Raw genomic sequence first — 17,842 nt, forward strand, 5'->3', positions numbered from 1 at the left:
ATGCAGCTCTTTCTAGGTAACTACCCTTTGACAGAGCTGACTTAAGTCTGAGAGGCCTTGGTTAGGGTACTATTTCACCTTACGGAGGGTGCAAGTATACATGAGGAGTATTGCAAGCCAGTCAACGCTCCTCTGAGTTCCTGGGAAAAGTATATGTAAATGAGCCCATTTTACATCTGCTGGCATCAGATATTCAGATTAGCTTTCCTAACCCCATCTTTCCCAGAAACCCAGAGGGGCGCTGCCTGGCCTACAATACTCTGCACATGTACTAGGCATACTTTATGTTCTCCATAATGAGAAAGAGTACCCCCCAAAAAATGCATATATATTGCCCAGAAACATAGAGTAGCATACTAGTCTCTGTCCCTTCCTCTCTCATTCTAGAGTCCTCACAGAAAACATGTATGTATTTAAAGTTTGAGGGCAACAAACATATTTGATTCGGGTAGAATCGATTTGTACCTCAATCAAACTTTTTAAAAGAATGTGGCAAAAGAATGGGGGGGAAATTCAGCAAAGCTTGTAATTTTTAAATCTTAACCTCTGCACTTAGCAGACTTCAGACTTCCTTGTGCACAATTCTCAGTGACTGACGGCCATCTCTGCATACACACTCTCACAAGGAATGCCATCAATTACTTATAACACCTCCATGTACAACTGAAGTCAGAAAATGCAGAGATCTAATATTTAAAGCTGAGTGTATGTGTATATGTCCGCTAAAGGAATCTGCACTGTCGAAATTTGGCACACAGGTACATAAGGCGTCCGGGAAAGGTTTTAGACCGGGTCTCAGCTCTCTAGCAAGTACTGTTCCTGAGATATTCCCAAAAAATGCATTAGCCAATAGAAGCCTGGTCACATGACCCTTATCAGTCAATAGAAGCTTGCAGCCCCTTGGTCTCCACATACACACAGTTTTAAACCAGATTTCCATAACAACCTAGCCAGTTTTCTTCACTGCTGTTGGTCAGCTTTAAAGGGGCAGGACGCTGTGGGTGACGGGTGACAATGTTAAGGGAGCGGAGTGCTGTGGAGGTCACAGTTCAGGGGGCAGGTAGGGTGGCCATGCTAGGGAGGCTCATCCTCCAATTGGCTGCTCCCCCCACACCGGATGTTTTCATCCGTGTACAGGGAGAAGCAGCAGCGGCGGTCCGGGAACCAGGAGTGCTGCAGGAAGTGGGGTAAGTATATTACCTGGGAGGGGCCCGGTATATGGGGGAGGCTGTTGTAGATTCTGGATAACCCCTTAAAAAAAAACGCCCCCCCCCCCCCAGGTCCCACTAAGCCACGTCCCCGATTCGGTTAGGCCACTCCCACTTCGCAGCCGACGGGGATTGAAAAAAATGAAAGTAAAAATCAACTTCTGTCAGCTGCAGGGGTGTAAGGGAGGGTGACTTTCTCCCTGCAGCTTACACTTAGACAGCACAGTGCTGCTGTCTGAGAGTGAGCTGTTCAAAAGGACATCCCCATGTCTGTCCAGGCCCTGCACCGGACAGAGGACAGGGAGTTTGAAAGCCGGACTGTCCGGCCTAAAACCAGACCTCTGGCCACCCTAAGGGCAGGCTGCTGTGGAGGTCACAGTTAAGGGGACGATCCGTTATGGAGGTCAGTGTTAAGAGGCAGATTAATGTAGAGGCCACTTAAGGGGATGAGGTGTTTTGGAAATCACTGTTAAGGAGATGAGGTACTGTGGAGGTCACTAATAAAGGGGCAGGCTGCTGTTGAGGTCACTGTTAAAGGGGCAGGGAAAGGTGGAGGTCACAGTAAAGGGGATGGTCCGCTATGGAGGTCAGTGTTAAGGGGAGGGGTGCTGTAGATGTCACTGTTAAGGGGGTGGGGTGTTGTGGAGGTCACATTTTAAGGGAGCGGAGCTTTGTGGAGGTCACTGTTAAGGGGGAGGGCGCTGTGGATGTTACGGTTATAGTGGATACCGTCTATATCTTTTAACGACACACGTAATCATTAAAATAAATAGATGAAATATACCTGCGCGAAGCCGGGTCCTTCGGTTAGTATACATACTGTATATAAATTACAAGTTTTACTGAATATTTTCCCACAAAGCTATATATCAATCCACTCAGCTCATCCTGTTCTATAATATCTTGCCTGCAGTTTCCACTGCATTTCATGGCGATAGGTCTTCTGCTGACAGGTCTCCTTTAAAAAGTTCTGGCCATTAAACCACTGGCATGATGCACTAATGCTTGTGACAACCGTTGTGGATGTGCCTCTATTGAAAGAGATTGCTTTTATAATAGGGAGACACCAGTCTTGCGCCGCTGTCCACCAGTCATATAGGAGGTGGTACAGCAGTGACTAGTCACGGTCTCCCCGCTGTTATCACGCCCACTCTGCTTTGACTGGCATCCTGCTTGGCAGAGCTAGCATCAGCTTCATATAGCTCTGCATAATGGGACAGCGATCATGGCAGAGTGGGTGAGATAACAGCGAGGAGACCGTACAAGTAGCACCACTCAGATGACTACTGAAGATGGGAGCGTGGTGAGTTTATAACTTCATGTTTTACCTCCAATTAAAACTAGTCATATCTACAAAGGCAGTTCCAAGTACTATCGCATTATATAAATCTGCATGCATTTTCAGTACAGGTTTTATTCTACCCATTGATTACATTGGAAATTTCAGACATGGATTCCACATGGAGTCCACAACAAGAATAGACATGCCCCTTCTTTATTCCACACTGCGGTTTAAAAAAAAAAAAAGTAGTGAGTTTTTCCCCCCAAAAAAAAAATCAATCGGAAGTGGATTTCACTAGTTTTCTATGAGGATTTTAGGCTCGATAGCCATGAAAAAAAAAAAAAAATCATACTGAAAAAACTCAGACGTGAACTCACTCTAATAACTTCAATATTCCTGAAAGGTTCCCATTAAAAATCCACAAAATGCCCCAAAAGTCACAAAAAAATTATAAAAATTCACATTAACTGGGGAACTAACAGAACACTTACCTGGTGCCCTCTTATCTTTTCAGCTACAGATCTGCTGACTCCCAGGCTCTATTTCTGCCATCTAAGATGGCCGCACTAACTAGTACATATTGTGTATCAGGGAACTTCCTGCTTATCCAGCCCTGCTCTTGGATTGGTCCGCACTGCTCATGTGAGCATTGCCGAGCAACCTCCAGGAAGTGTCTTGAGCTACAAAAGGCACAGTATACACTAGGGAGTAGTGATGGACGACCATCGGCTGGGACGATTCGCAAACGCGATCAAATGTTCGCGACCCGCAAGTTCGCCGCGGGCTCCATTCACTTTAATGGCAGGCGAACCTGAAAAACCTTCAGGTCATATTTGCAGCCACCAAATACTTACTAGAAGTTCACAAATAGTCCCACAACATGGACAGTGACAAACTAGAGGGAGATCATGACAAAAATTCCCACAAAAAATATGTATTTTAATCATGGGCCATTTGTATGTATCTTAAAAGGGAAATTCTCAAAAATGTTCCCTGCTGGAGCCTAGAAAAATTATATTTTAGGCCACGGGAGTACAGGCCCTAAAAATTTGTCATTCACCTGACATAAAAAAATTGTGATTATGTGGCTCGAGGTACATTATGCGGTCGCTGAATAACAATTTTACTGTAGCCCACTGGAGTATAGGCCCCAAACATTAGGCATTCACCGTACAGAAAAGATTATGTGGCTGAAGGTATATTAGACTGTCATTGGATATCAATTTTACTGCAGGACAGTACAAATACATGTCAATTACATATGTTTAAAAGAACTAAAAATATAAAATTGGATTAAAAACATGGCTAACGAAATCCCCCCTCTTGAATAAACCCCACCAAATTATAATAGGTGAAATTCAGTAACACGTGGTCGTCACAGGTGTTGAATTCCTCCAAAGCCCCAACAATTAGGTATTCACCGTACAGAAAAGATCAAGTGATTATGTGGCTGGAGGTATATTAGACAGCCATTGGATACCATTTTTACTGCAGGCCAGTGGAGTACAGCCCCCAAACATTAGGCATTCACCGGACAGAAAAGGCCTTTTGTTGGGTGGTGGCGGATATGTGTGGGCTGGCATGAGGAAATTCAATTAAACGTGGTCGTCACAGGTGTTGAATTCCTCAGATATCCATGCCTCATTCATTTTTAGAAATGTGTGGTAGTCCACACTGTCCTGAGCTAGGCGAGTGCGCTTATCGGTCACGATCCCCCCCTGCTGCGCTGAACATCCTTTCGGACAGGACACTAAACGAGGGGCAAGCCAAGAGTTCCATGGCAAATTGTTCCAGCTCTGGCCACAACCTGCACACCCAGTAGTCCAGGGGTTCCTCGCTTCTCAGAGCATCCACATCGGCCGTTAATCCGATGTAGTCGGACATCTGTAGGTCTAGGCGTTTCCTGAGGCTTGATCCGGAGGGCAGCTATCGATGGGTTGGCTGCAAGAATGATCTCATATCCGAAGTGACCAACAACTCTTCAAACCGATCTCTTCTTGTATGCGCGGTAACATTGGTACCCGCAACTGTTTCTCTGTGGGTGGAAATTCCTCTGCCAGTGCCAGCAACAGCAGAATGCAGCATCTGTTGCAGCAAGGCATGGAAATGCTGCATTCTGACAGCCCTCTTTGATGCTGGTAACATGTCTGCCATTTTGTGTTTGTCTAAGTACGTTGTCACCCAGTACTGTTCCTTGCCCTTTATGCTTTTTATATGGGTGTACCTCTTCAAACACTGAGGCATGAAGGCCCCCATTTGCACTAAATTGGAAGCGGTGGATCGCCCTAGCTCCTGCTCATCGCCCAGGAGAATGTCATCCTCGGTTTCCTCCCCCCATCCACGGACAACACCAGGGATCCCAGAAAAGTTTGAAGCCTGCTCTTCTTTCTCCTCCTCCTCCTCTCCCCCAGGCACCATCCTCCTCTGACTCCTCTTCAGACTCCTGCTGAATTGTCTCAGATGGAGTAGCCCCCCTGGGATTTCATTCAGCATGGCGACTTCCTCATCTTCCAGCTCCTGCTCCTCGACGGCTTGATCAACGACACAACGCAATGCACGCTCCAGAAAGAAGGCGGAAGGCACGATGTCACTGATGGCGCCCTGGCTGCGACTGACCAGTTTAGTAATCTTATCAAATGGCCGAAGAAGTTTGCTTGTGTCGCGCATGAGCAGTCACTGGTGGGGTGAAAAGAAACCAAGCTCCCCAGAACCTGTCCTGCTGCAGAGTTCGTACAGGTAGTCGCTAACGGCGACTATCAAGCATATACAAGGTGGAGTTCCAGCGCGTCGGGCTGTCACAAATCTGACGTCTGACGGGCAAGTGGTGTCGCCGCTGAACGTCAGCAAGGCGAGCCATGGCCATATAAGATCTTCTAAAACGGCCAGAGATTTTCCTGGCCTGCCGCAAGATGTGCTGGACCCCGGGGTATTTGGCACAGCTGTCGCACACCACTTTACCAACTATCAAATTGAGCGGGGTAAGCCAGTAATCGGCCTTCGTTGCGGTGTGCCAATGGCCACAAATTTTCTAAAGGCCTCCGAGTCCACCAGTTTATATGGCAGTAGTTGGCGGGCTACCAGTTCCGACAAGCCAGCGGTCAGCCGTTGGGCAAGGGGGTTATCAGGCGTCATAATTTTTTTTACGTTCGAACATTTGGGCCACGAAAGAGTGCCTTTTGCTAGATGAACGCGACGACGGCACGGCGGAAGGTGGCATGGAGGACAAATGGGAGGAGAGAGGAGAAGAAGAGGCAGGACATGGAGCACCGGGAGTGTGGCTTTGTGGGTTCTGACGGTGTTGCTCCCACTGGGTTCGGTGATGGGAGGCCAGGTGCCTTCTTAAGGCAGTCGTCCCTAGGCGAGTGTTGGGCTTACCGTGACTTATGCGTTGACAGCACAGGCTGCAGATGGCAACACTATTGTCAGCTGACACGTAAAAAAAAAAAAGCCCACACTGCGGAGCCATGTTCCGGCTTCCTGGGAGTGCCAGATGTGACCGTGCATGGTGGATGGCTCGCTCCAGATATATTTGCAGTCTGCTTTCTGCCTCCTGTGCACTGCGAGTTCTGCCTGCTTCTCCTCCGTCTCGTCCCCATCTGCTGCTCTCTCCATGTGACATCCATTGACACGTCATCATTGTCACCTTCACCACCACTGACATTAGAGATCTCGGAGTAGGCAGCATCAGCGGGGACCTCCGTCCTTGGGTTGATCTGGGTACTGTCGTCAGACCGCTGGGTGGCGGCTGTTGCCACCTTCTCTTCCTAATCTGATGCCAAGAATGGCTGCGCATTGGTTAGGTCTGGGAATGGATGGGAAAATAATTCCTCTGACTCAATTGGAGGGGCTATGGTGGTGGTGTCTTTGGGGGTGCACACAGCAGAGAGTGAGGAGGGTGCAGATACAGAGGGTGAGGAGGGTGCAGATACAGAGGGTGAGGAGGGTGCAGATACAGAGGATGAGGAGGGTGCAGATACAGAGGATGAGGAGGGTGCAGATACAGAGGATGAGGAGGGTGCAGATACAGAGGATGAGGAGGGTGCAGATACAGAGGATGAGGAGGGTGCAGATACAGAGGATGAGGAGGGTGCAGATACAGAGGATGAGGAGGGTGCAGATACAGAGGATGAGGAGGGTGCAGATACAGAGGATGAGGAGGGTGCAGATACAGAGGATGAGGAGGGTGCAGATACAGAGGATGGGGAGGGTGCAGATACAGAGGATGGGGAGGGTGCAGATACAGAGGATGAGGAGGGTGCAGATACAGAGGATGAGGAGGGTGCAGATACAGAGGATGAGGAGGGTGCAGATACAGAGGATGAGGAGGGTGCAGATACAGAGGATGAGGAGGGTGCAGATACAGAGGATGAGGAGGGTGCAGATACAGAGGATGAGGAGGGTGCAGATACAGAGGATGAGGAGGGTGCAGTCAAAGGATGATAGGGTGCAGAGGATGAGGAGGGTGCAGATACAGAGGATGAGGAGGGTGCAGATACAGAGGATGAGGAGGGTGCAGATACAGAGGATGAGGAGGGTGCAGATACAGAGGATGAGGAGGGTGCAGATACAGAGGATGAGGAGGGTGCAGATACAGAGGATGAGGAGGGTGCAGATACAGAGGATGAGGAGGGTGCAGAAGGCTGAGTGAGCCACTCAACCAACTCTGGCGCGTCCTTTGACGTAATCGCACGCACCTTCTCCAACTTTCCACTTAGGCTCCGGCCTGGTGCACCTGCCCGACCCGTTCCACCCCTCCAGAATGGCCTGCCTCTTCCTGTCATTTTCAAAATGACCCTGTGACAAAGTCCCTATAGAAGAGCAGTATTTGTGGAAGCAGGTATATTGCAGGCCTCAATCAATATTTGGTGGAAGCTGGTATATCAATCCCCTCTATCAGTATTTTGTGGAAACAGGTATATGGAACCCCTTAATGAGAATTTGCTGGAAGCCAGTAAATCAAACCCCTCAATCAATATTTTGTGAAAGCCGGTGTATCACACCCCTCAATCACTTTTTTGGAGGGCAACAGGTATATCACACCAGTTGCAATTAGTTATTCCAATAGCGCTTGTCCCGCGCAGCATAACCGCACACAACTGCATCACAATACAAATGCACTATAATATACTTTCTATGTTAGAAAGTATATTATAAGTATATTATACCCCTCAGTATGTCACACCTATCGATAAGCACACCTATACCAGTCCTTAAAATGACTTTTGTGGCCCTATTAGCTAGCGTTTGGTGTCCCTAACAGCCTGTCCCTGCTCCACACAGCAACCTCTCCCTTTACTGGCAAAAAACTGAATGCGAAATGGCTGCCAGATCAGGTTTATTTATAGGGTAGGGGGTCTGTTCCTGAAACGTCTCAATTGGCTGTCCTGTCCCACCTGATGGATGTGTCATGGGTCAAAGTTTAGCACTATGCAAATAAATATGGCGTGTGCGAATATCGCCATATGTTCGCATGTTCGGCGAATCGCAAACGAGCAAAGTTCGCCGCGAAACGACCCCTGGGCGAACCGCAAGGCCATATCTACTAGTGAGTCTGAGAAGATTTGTGGCCATTTTGAATGACAGGAGAGTACCCCTAGAATCTGTTAGTTCCAAAGTTAATATGATTTTTTTTTTCCTGAACCAAAGGGTCGCTTTAAAACACTTGCATTGTACTGCAATTTGATGTGGACTTCCAGTGTGGACTCTACACTGAAAATCCACAGCGTCTGAACATACCCTAAGAGGGCAGAGGGGAAAAGAGCCTTTCTGCTGCCTTAGGCAAAAACTGAAACGGCACCCCCCCCCCCTTCCCCAAAGACAATTTCTTTACCTAACCCCTTTCCTTCTGCCCATGGACTTTGGCTGCCCGTCTTGCCCCTACCCGGTGCTGCCTGAGGCGATCGCCTCACCTGGGCTCATTGGTGGTGCACCACTGTACAAGGGGTAACACAATAACTTGATTTGCGTAATTTACACTGATTAATTTAATTGATAAAAAATTATGTGTTTACATCAGTAAACCCTTCATCGCTGAGTATACTTACCCACCCACTGCATAAAGTTTATTTCCGATAGCTGCTACTCCCACTCGGGCTCGTCTTGTAGACATGGAGGCTACCATGTGCCAGCGGTCAGTGCGGGTATCATACGCTTCACAGTCACCATGTATAGCAAAGAGACTGCCACCACCTTCAAACAAGAAAAATCCTAAAATCTAATAACTGACTGATCATTTTGTAGGGGCAGTCCAGATCTACTCCGATCTATAACAAGTAGCTTGGTATATGGAAACAAGTAGTCTATCTCCCTCACCTACTGCAAAGAGGACGGTGCTGGCTCCCTCGCAGCGTCTTGGTCTGGTTCGACTGTTACTGAGAACCCCCCGCTGTTCTGGCATCAGGTGGTACTTCAGCGCCTCAATCAAAAGGTCTTTGCACTCCGAATGATGACGTACAAGAAGCTCTGTGTCTACGCTGCTCATCAAGAAATCCCTGCTCAGCAAGGGGAGCCGCACACACTTCATCAACTGTAACAAATAGAGGATTAGAACATATAGGTTACAAACATCAGAATAATTCAGTGCCCCACCACGAGGCCGAGCAGCATCTGAATAACCCCTCAAAAAGCCAACTCACAAACGTCAGAATAACCTACAGAAAGCACGGCTAGGTAAATAAAAGTAGTCTTTATTGAAGAAATAATAAATAACATACAGAGACGAAAACCACAACCACAAAAGTGCAGTACAGCTGAGGGACATGGTATATATCTGTAACATGCTATGAAGAGGGAGGGACAGGGCTGCTACAGTTATCTAAAATAACGCACAGTGCAAAAATAAACCCCAATGTACTTATTATGTATATCCCAATAGAAACTATCACTTCATCTGATGAAGGTGTTTGCCGAAACGCGCGTCGGGTAGTGCGGTCCTTCTGAGGAGACAAACTCACAAATCGGTAAGCTATGTTTTGTTTTATGATTGTGCTCTCCCCTTTATGGGGGATATGAGATACTTTCTATTGGGATATACATACTAAGTACACAGGGTTTATTGTTTCACTGTGTGTTGTTATTTTAGATAACTGTAGCAGCCCTGTCCCTCCCTCTTCATAGCATGTTACAGATATATATGCCATGTCCCTCAGGTGTACCGCACTTTTGTGGTTGTGGTTTTCGTCTATATATGTTATTTATTATTTCTTCAATAAAGACTACTTTTATGTACCTAGCCGTGTAAAGACTCAGCGCTTTCTGTAGGTTTTTGTAACAAATAGAGGAATAACATGAAAACCTATAATATACAGTGCAGAAGAACTACTTATTTAATTATAATAGCTCAGAAGTTCCATGTGTTTTCCTCTGATTATATGCTCCTATTTTTCACCCATGGGGACTTGGATGTAAACGTGAAGCAATGGGGATCTGTCCAGACTCTAAGGCTATAGAGGTCTTAGCTGTTGGGGTAGTCATATGATTTCCTTAAAGGTGCACTTCTGTCAGAAAGGGTTATTTTGTAACTCAATATTCAAAAGAAAACATTTTTTTTTTAGAATTTTTGGCTGCTTTTATTCTTCCTTTTGGTATTTCTAGGACACTGAAAATTAAATACAAAATATTGTCTTTCTGCATAAGTCAGCAGAGACTTACCAATGTTTAGGTTGGTACTCTGACCGGAAACGCCCAGTTATGGGAAGGGTTATTATTGACACCGCCCATTTTCAGCACAGGACAGCCCAAATTTGCCAGGACTGTCTCTGAAAATCAGAAATAGTCCCTGCAAACTCGGGACAGTTGGCAACTATGGTATATGAGGTAGTTGTTACCTGTTAGTATAATAGTAGGTGTAAATATGACAACACTGTTGTTCTCTTTATAGGCCTAGATATAGATGCCCACAGACGAGCATTGCACTTATCAGTGTAATGTGCGATGCTCTAATTAAGTCACTCATGCTCTTCCCTCTCTGGTCACAGTGATGGTCTGATCGAGAAAGTCAAGCGAGGCAGTCTGCCATGCTAAAAGTTCAAACACAGGGGGAAATTACCCCCTTTCTGACTAGTGCCGTACATGTACAGGGCTGAGGGATGTGACTTAATCCCGAGCACCGTACAGGTATGGCGCGCTGATTGGGCGGGTGCAGGAGCTGCGCCCACCCAATCAGCGGCAGGGGCCTGGCAGTCACCAACAGCCAAGCCCCTGCTATATATGCCGGCACTGGTGAAAACACTGATGCCGGCGCATAATCCCCTTCTATGCCGCAGTCAGCGCTGACTGCAGTACAGAAGGTGATTGTGGAGGGTACGAGCTCAAGCAACATTTTATTGGATGATAAGAAACTTTTCATTTTCACAGCCAAGTGTTTCTAAATTCTGTAAAACACCTATGGGGGTCAAAGTTCTTAGTATACTCCTTAATACATTCCTTGAGGGGTGTAGTTTCCAAAATTGGGTATTTTGGGGGGTTTCCACTGTAGAGGTACCTCAGGGTCTCATCAAAAACAAAATGGCGCTCAAAAACCTTTCTAGCAAAACCTGCCCTCCAAAAACCATATGGTGCTCCCTTCCTTCTGACCATTGCCATGTGCCACTACAGCAGTTTACTACCACATATAGGGCATTTCTGTATAATGCAGAAGGACATTTCACCTCAATCTTTCTTTAATTTTTGTGGAGCACCTCAGGGGTTGAAGTTTGTAATACCAGTTTTATATAATTTGAGGGTGTATTTTCTATAAATTAGGTCATTTATGGGTGGTGAGCCCCTCAAAATCACTTTATAACTGAATTGTTGCTTAAAAAATGGTTTCAGAAATGTTCTTGAAAAATTGCTTCAAAATTTCTAAGCTTCTAACGTCTTAAAAAAAATATAAACTGACATTTGCAAAATGATGCCAACATAAAATAGACACATGGGGTATGTTGATTGATAACTATTTTATGAGGTATCTCTATCTGTCTTTAAAGTAGAGAAATTCAAATTTAGAAAATTGTGTGAATTTTTCCAAATATTTAGTAAATTTGGGATTTATTTTTATAAATAAAGGTGAAATATATTGACTCAAGTTTACCACTGTCATAAAGTACAATGTGTCACGAGAAAAAAAATCTCAGAATGGCTTGGATAAGTATCTCCCTCCTCTTTCAAACACTCTGTTATAACCCCACTATAAAAAAAACATCTCTCGACTCGGACCTGTGCTGCTAACTACCGACCTGTTTCTAACCCCCCTTCATCTCTAAACTCCTTGAACGTCTTGTCTACTCTCATTTAATAAGCTTATCTCTCTGCAAACCCCTTACAATCTGCCTTTCGCCCTCTTCACAGAATCTGCCCTTACTAAAGTGTCTAACGATCTCCTGACAGCAAAAAGAAATGATGATTATTCTCTACCGATTCTTCTGGATCTCTCTGCAGCATTTGATACCGTAGACCATAAACTCCTCCTCACCATGCTCCACTCAATTGGCCTTAAGGACACTGCTCTCTCTTGGTTCTCTTCCTATCTCACCGCTCCTTTAGTGTATGTTTCGCTGGTTCTTCTTCTCTTCCTTTTGATGTTGGCGTTCCTCAGGGCTCAGTACTAGGTCCTCTACTCTTCTCCCTCTACACAGCCCCCATCGGACAGACTCAGTAGAGTTGTCTTTTGGCACCATCTCTATGCTAACACTCAACTCTACACTTAATCCCCTGACATCACCCCTGCTTTACTCCAAAACACCAGAAATTGTCTGGCAGCTGTCTCTAACATTATATCCTCTCTGTCTTCATCTAACACTGAACCTCTCAAAAACTGAACTTATTGCCCCCCCCCCCCCAAATCTACTAACCCACCTAAACTTGATATTTCAATTTCGGCCTGCAGCACTATCATAACTCCTATGCAACACAACGCCCGCTGTCTCGGGGGCCACGTCTGACTCAGATCTTTCCTTTGTTCTCCATATTCAATCACTTCCACACTCTTGTCATCTGCACCTCAAGAATATCGCCAGAAAACGCCCTTTTCTTACAGTGGAAACGGCAAAAGCTCAGTTGGTGCCTTGATTCATTCTCGTCTTGACTACTACAACGCATTACTAATCAGTCTTCCTCTCACTAAACTCTCCCCCCTTCAGTCTGTCCTAAATGCTGCAGCCAGGCTCATCTATCTATCCAATCGCTACACGGATGCTACTAGTCTGTGCCAGTCACTTCACTGGTTGCCCATCCACCACAGAACACAGTTCAAGCTTCTCACCCTCACCCACAAAGCTCTCCACAGTGCTGCACCTGCATACATCTCCTCCCTCATTTCAGTCTACCACCCTACTCATGCTCTCCAGTTCTGTTAGCGGTCTAAGATTAACATCCTCCATAATTCGTACCTCTCACTCCAGTCTTCAAGACTTTTCTCAACCTGCACCTACTTCTGGAATACTCTGCCCTGGAATATCAGGTCAATTCACAACTTCTCCGCCTTCAAACGTGCCTTAAAAACACATCTTTTCAGGTAGGCTTATCAAGCTACCTAAAATGACTATTCCCCGAGAAAACCTCTTCCCCACCTCCTCTGGCCTGAACGTGATCCTCTAACAGTCCCAAACCCCAAAGCAGATTGTCCAGCACCACTCCTGTCAGTTCAATAATGGCTCAAATCCTACTTATCACAATCAAATACCTGATGTGTCACTCCCAATTCCTCATAGATTGCAAGCAGGGCCCTGACTCCTAGTGTTTCAGTTCTATATTAGCCATTTACTTTTGGTTCGTACACAAACCCAATGAATTTTTAAAGCGCTGCGGAATATGGTGGAGCTATATAAATAAATATTATTATTACTACATGTCAGATTTGCAAAAAAATAGCCTGGGCAGGGAGGTGAAAACAGGCCTGGGGTAGAAGGGGTTAAAGCGCCAGGACAGGAAGTAAAATACATTAAGTGATTTCAAATCATTATATCCAGAAAACAATCGACATGCTGTTAATATGCGATTTTTAAAATTGATGGCAGTGTCCCTTTAAATATATTGTATACATTAGGCAGAGTAATAATAATGTTCAGCACACCAAATTCTACAGGCATATTTATCAATTGACATATGCCCATGATCCTTACCCGGGGAACGTGCTGTCTTCGACCATCCACATCATGTTTGACCCAGTTCAGGACAGCCCGATACACCTCCTCCTCAGAAGGGACATTCAGACTGTCACTGGAGATGAGGTCCAGCACCTGAGAACCACACACATTATCTAATTTAGCTATTAGAAAATGAGGACTTTATCATATTGGGAACAGACATGTTGGAACTATTTAAGGCCTCCTGCAGATGACCGTATCCATTTTGCGGTCCGCAAACAGTGTATCTGCAAAATACGAATACCCTCCACGTGCAGTCCGGTGGATAACAGGACATGTTCTATAATTTGCGGGACAGCAGATGGATGACATCAGTGTGCTGTCCGTTTTTTTTTTGCGTAACTATAGAAATGAATGGGTCTGTGTGAAATCCACAAAAAAATGAAAACATGCGGATCGGATATGGCCCAAAAATACGGTCGAGTGGATGAGTCCTTAAAGAGTCACTGTACTTTCACACAATTTCATTTCATTTAATAGAGAATAGTGTAACTAGCAAATTACTAAATCGCTTAATTTAAACAATATGCCTGCATCCACCTCAAAAAAAGCTGTAAAGTCATGGCCACTAGGGTTATCATTTCCACCTAAGTTACAGTCCACTGCCTGTTGTCAGGCAGATCCATCCCTAGTAACAGAGACACAGAAGACATTTCACAGGAAATGGAGGCGTGTCAGAGCTAGGTGAGATCCTGATGAAAGAACTGCTTCTGCACAGCTTTTCAAGATTATAGGCGCCTCCTGCCTTTCCATAAGTCTTATCTCTCCTTCCTTATTTGTTCTGCGAGCTCTGTAGCTGAAAACAAAACACAGTGAGAAGGGCATGTACGTCACAGCAGTACAATGCTGGCAGAAGAGTGACACCCCTGCTTCTGAGTGAAATGCATCTAGTTGTGCAGCTGAAACAGGGAATAATATGGCTGAAAAAAGACTTTAGAGAAGCCCAAACATAACTGTTCCTTCACAGTTATGATTGTACAAAGAAACACAGTCATTATGTAAATGTTTTTGAAAGCTCAGGTGTGCTCGTGTTATGCCATGATGTAAAAAATAAAAATCAGACATGACAATCTTTTTTTTTTAACAAAGCTTCATCCAGCCCTGTACTTCACATCATAGGCATCGTTACATGGTGGAAAGGGGGGGCAATTGCCCCTCTCTAGGTTATTCCTTGCCCCCCCACACATGGCCCCCCCCCCTGCTGACAGTGGCATAGTGTGGGGGGGGGGGGGCGGAGGGCAGTGTTCCCTGTAAGCTGCATGGGCGCGTGGGCGTGCAGCTTACTTACTGTCCCCGCTCAGGGCAGACCCATTCACCGCAGCAGCCCGGACTTCATGTAATGGTGTGTGCCTGTTCCGTAAAGCCCATCCTGGCAATGCACACCATTTTCACTGTGTGCATTGCTGTGGTGGGCTCGGAACAGGCACCCACCATACTGCCCCAGTGTCAGGACGTTCCTGTGCAGCGCTTCCGTTGCCCCTCCTTCCTCATGCCGTGCTGCTACTGGAAGAGGAGAACATGTGCAGCGCGGCAAAAGAGGAGAAAAGAAGAGGGGGTGGCATCTTCTTGGACCTAGCCCCCCAGCCCCCTCCAAAGTGTTGAAGTGGCATGTGAGATCCCCAAGGGCCAAGCCAAGCAATTGTAAGTTTTCATGGGGAGTATGTATAGACTGTGCCACACATATACAGTATACCTCTTCACTGTGTAGGGGTTATACTTATATTGTACAGCATGGCGCAGGGGTTATATTGTCTACCATGCTGTACAGTATACATTATAAACCCTGTGCCATGCCATACAATATACATTATATTTCATACACCATACCGTACAATATACAGTATAACACCTACACCATGCTGTACAATATACATTATAATCCCTGTACCATGCCGTTCAATATACAGCATAACCCCACAGTGCAGATGTTATATTGTACAGCATGGTGCAGGGATTATAATGTACATTGTATAGCATGGTGCAGGGATTATAATGTATATTGTAAAGCATTGTGCAGGGATTATACTGTATATTTTTATAAAAGGAGGCAATCATATATGGAAAGGATGGGGGCCAAGGACTGGGGGTACTATGGGCGTGAGGACATTATACAAAGGAGGCAATCATATATGGAAAGGATGGGGTCCATTATTACAATAATACAGAGGGCCATTATATATTAAATACTAGAGAGGGCATTATACATATGGGCACTACGGGTGGAGGTTAGGTCTTTTATCTGGTGGAACTACAGAGGGTCATTGTAACTACATTGGACACTGCAGAGGGTCTTTATAAATACTTGAACCACTATAGAAGGTATTATAACTACTGCAGACAGTATAGGGGACTTTATTACTACTGCATGCTCTTATAGGGGTATCTTATAGAGGGGTCTTGTTACTGCTGGGAGCATTATTATTGAGCACATATTAATGGGGATACTATTGGAGGTACTGTGGGACAGTGTTCCTCAACTCCAGTCCTCAGGGCTCACCTGCTGGTCATGATTTGAGAGTATCCCACAGAATAAATACCTGTGGTAAGTCCTGATGCACTGACACTAATTGTATCATCTGCTCAATACTAAGGAAATCCTGAGCACATGAGCGGCAGGTGGTCCCTGAGGACTGGAGTTGAGGAATCCTGCTGTAGGGAACACTTACCATAAAGGACAGTTTGGCAGCATGTTATTATGGGGGACTATTTGAATGGAACTAGCTCAGTATTGGAGGTAGCAGCAGCATGACAGTATTAGGCACCAAGAAGGGGAGGATGATAGTAAAGTGAGTAATCTAAAAAAAATGAAGACTACCTGAAAGGAGAGGTCACTGAATGCAAGAGGTATGTGCTGCTGTATTCTCCTGTATATTTCATAGCAATGTATGTAATGTCCATCCAAATATCTGTTTCACGGTAGGGTAGGGGGTATATAGAATTTGGTCCACACTGCAGGTCACACTGTGTGTGTTCTGAATTCTGGGGCCTCACACCCATCTACTACATTATCTGTACTCAGAGTTATCACCGTGTTATCTGTGGTGTTACATAGGACTGCAGGTGACATCTACTACATTATCTGTAAAAGGGGCATGGCCACAGGTGGGGGGCGCAATACTTGGCTTGCCCCGGGTGCTGGCAACGCACGCTACACCACTGCCCACTGATTCCCCTTTAAAACGCTGGCCACCGTCGCTAGTACAGAAGCGATCTGTCAGTTTTGCCAAACTGAAAGTACTGCCCATGCTGCCCACCCGCTTCACTGCGGGTTCCTCTGCAGTTGGCAGCCAAGTGAACCTTTCCCCGCCCACCTCAGCTGCTATTGGCTGGGAGGGAGAGGGCAGCACTGCCATTGGCTGCCTGTGTAAATTTCAGCCTAGCAGGGCCTGCAGAGGCAGAAAAGAATGCGGCTTGGGAATATAACATCAGGAAACATCAGGTATCCCTGCATACCGCAATACTCTCGTATTTTGTAATCTTATATATACTTATTTCGGGGTTTTTCAGTAGTATGATTAAGCAGTGAAAATTATTAGTGCTATCTTATTAGTCCCCCCCTTCCCTATATATTTTTTCTAGAGTCGCCACTGCTTCACATGGATCTCCTCATTCACAGGTCATCGTAGCTCAGGGAGTGTGTCCTTTCTTCCTCAGCTTTTTCCCTGCAAGGGTCCATTCACAAGTCCGTAGTGTATTGCGGATCCCCAATACACCCGGCCGCCCCCCCCCCCCCCGGATAGAACTGCCTAATCTTGTCCGCAATTGAGAACAAGAATAGGACATGCTATTTTTTTGCGGAGCCGAAGCCCGGAAGTTCGGGGCCGCGCTCCGGAAATGCGGAGGACACATAGTGTGCTCTCCACATTTCTTCCGGCCCCATAGAGAATGAATGGGTCCGCACCCGTTCCTGATATTGCGGAACGGATGCGGACCCATTTGCGAATGTGTGAATGGACCCTGACTGTTATGGCTTTTAACAAAAGATATGGCTGGTGACAGTTGAAGGTTTAAAGGGGTTGGCCACCATAAGTATAAAATCAAATAACGTGCCCCAGACAACTAAAGCCAAGAGGAATTTGTATCATGACAGATATACTGTATATATATATATATAATTTTTCTACTGCATTTAGCATAGCATGCTCCCATAGACGAGAGGCTGTGTGGGTGGAGCAGCTGCAAAGTGAAAATAAAAATCCCAGCATCCATCACAGAAAGCATCTTCAGAG

General features: G+C 45.8%; 1 protein-coding gene across 4 annotated transcripts in view; it reads right to left on the reverse strand.

Moving 5' to 3' along the window:
• The window catches only part of LOC122928694 (kelch-like protein 17), a 31,598-nt gene extending 17,898 nt beyond the window's left edge, over positions 1 to 13,700 (reverse strand). For 3 of the 4 annotated variants that reach the window (XR_006387920.1, XR_006387919.1, XM_044281807.1), the window contains exons 1-3: positions 13,590 to 13,691; positions 8,803 to 9,016; positions 8,535 to 8,679 (exon numbers count right to left, since the gene is read on the reverse strand). Coding sequence is in view for 2 of the 4 variants with exons in the window: in XM_044281807.1 (XP_044137742.1) it covers positions 8,535 to 8,679; positions 8,803 to 9,013 (356 nt within the window). In the remaining 2 variants the exon portion in view is untranslated. Of the gene's footprint in view, positions 1 to 8,534; positions 8,680 to 8,802; positions 9,017 to 13,589 lie in introns of all 4 variants that reach the window. The other variant, XM_044281808.1, reaches the window with a different exon arrangement.
• Between the last annotated feature and the right edge of the window lie 4,142 nt (positions 13,701 to 17,842).

The sequence above is a fragment of the Bufo gargarizans genome, chromosome 2, assembly GCF_014858855.1.
Source record: "Bufo gargarizans isolate SCDJY-AF-19 chromosome 2, ASM1485885v1, whole genome shotgun sequence".
NCBI lineage: Eukaryota > Metazoa > Chordata > Amphibia > Anura > Bufonidae > Bufo > Bufo gargarizans.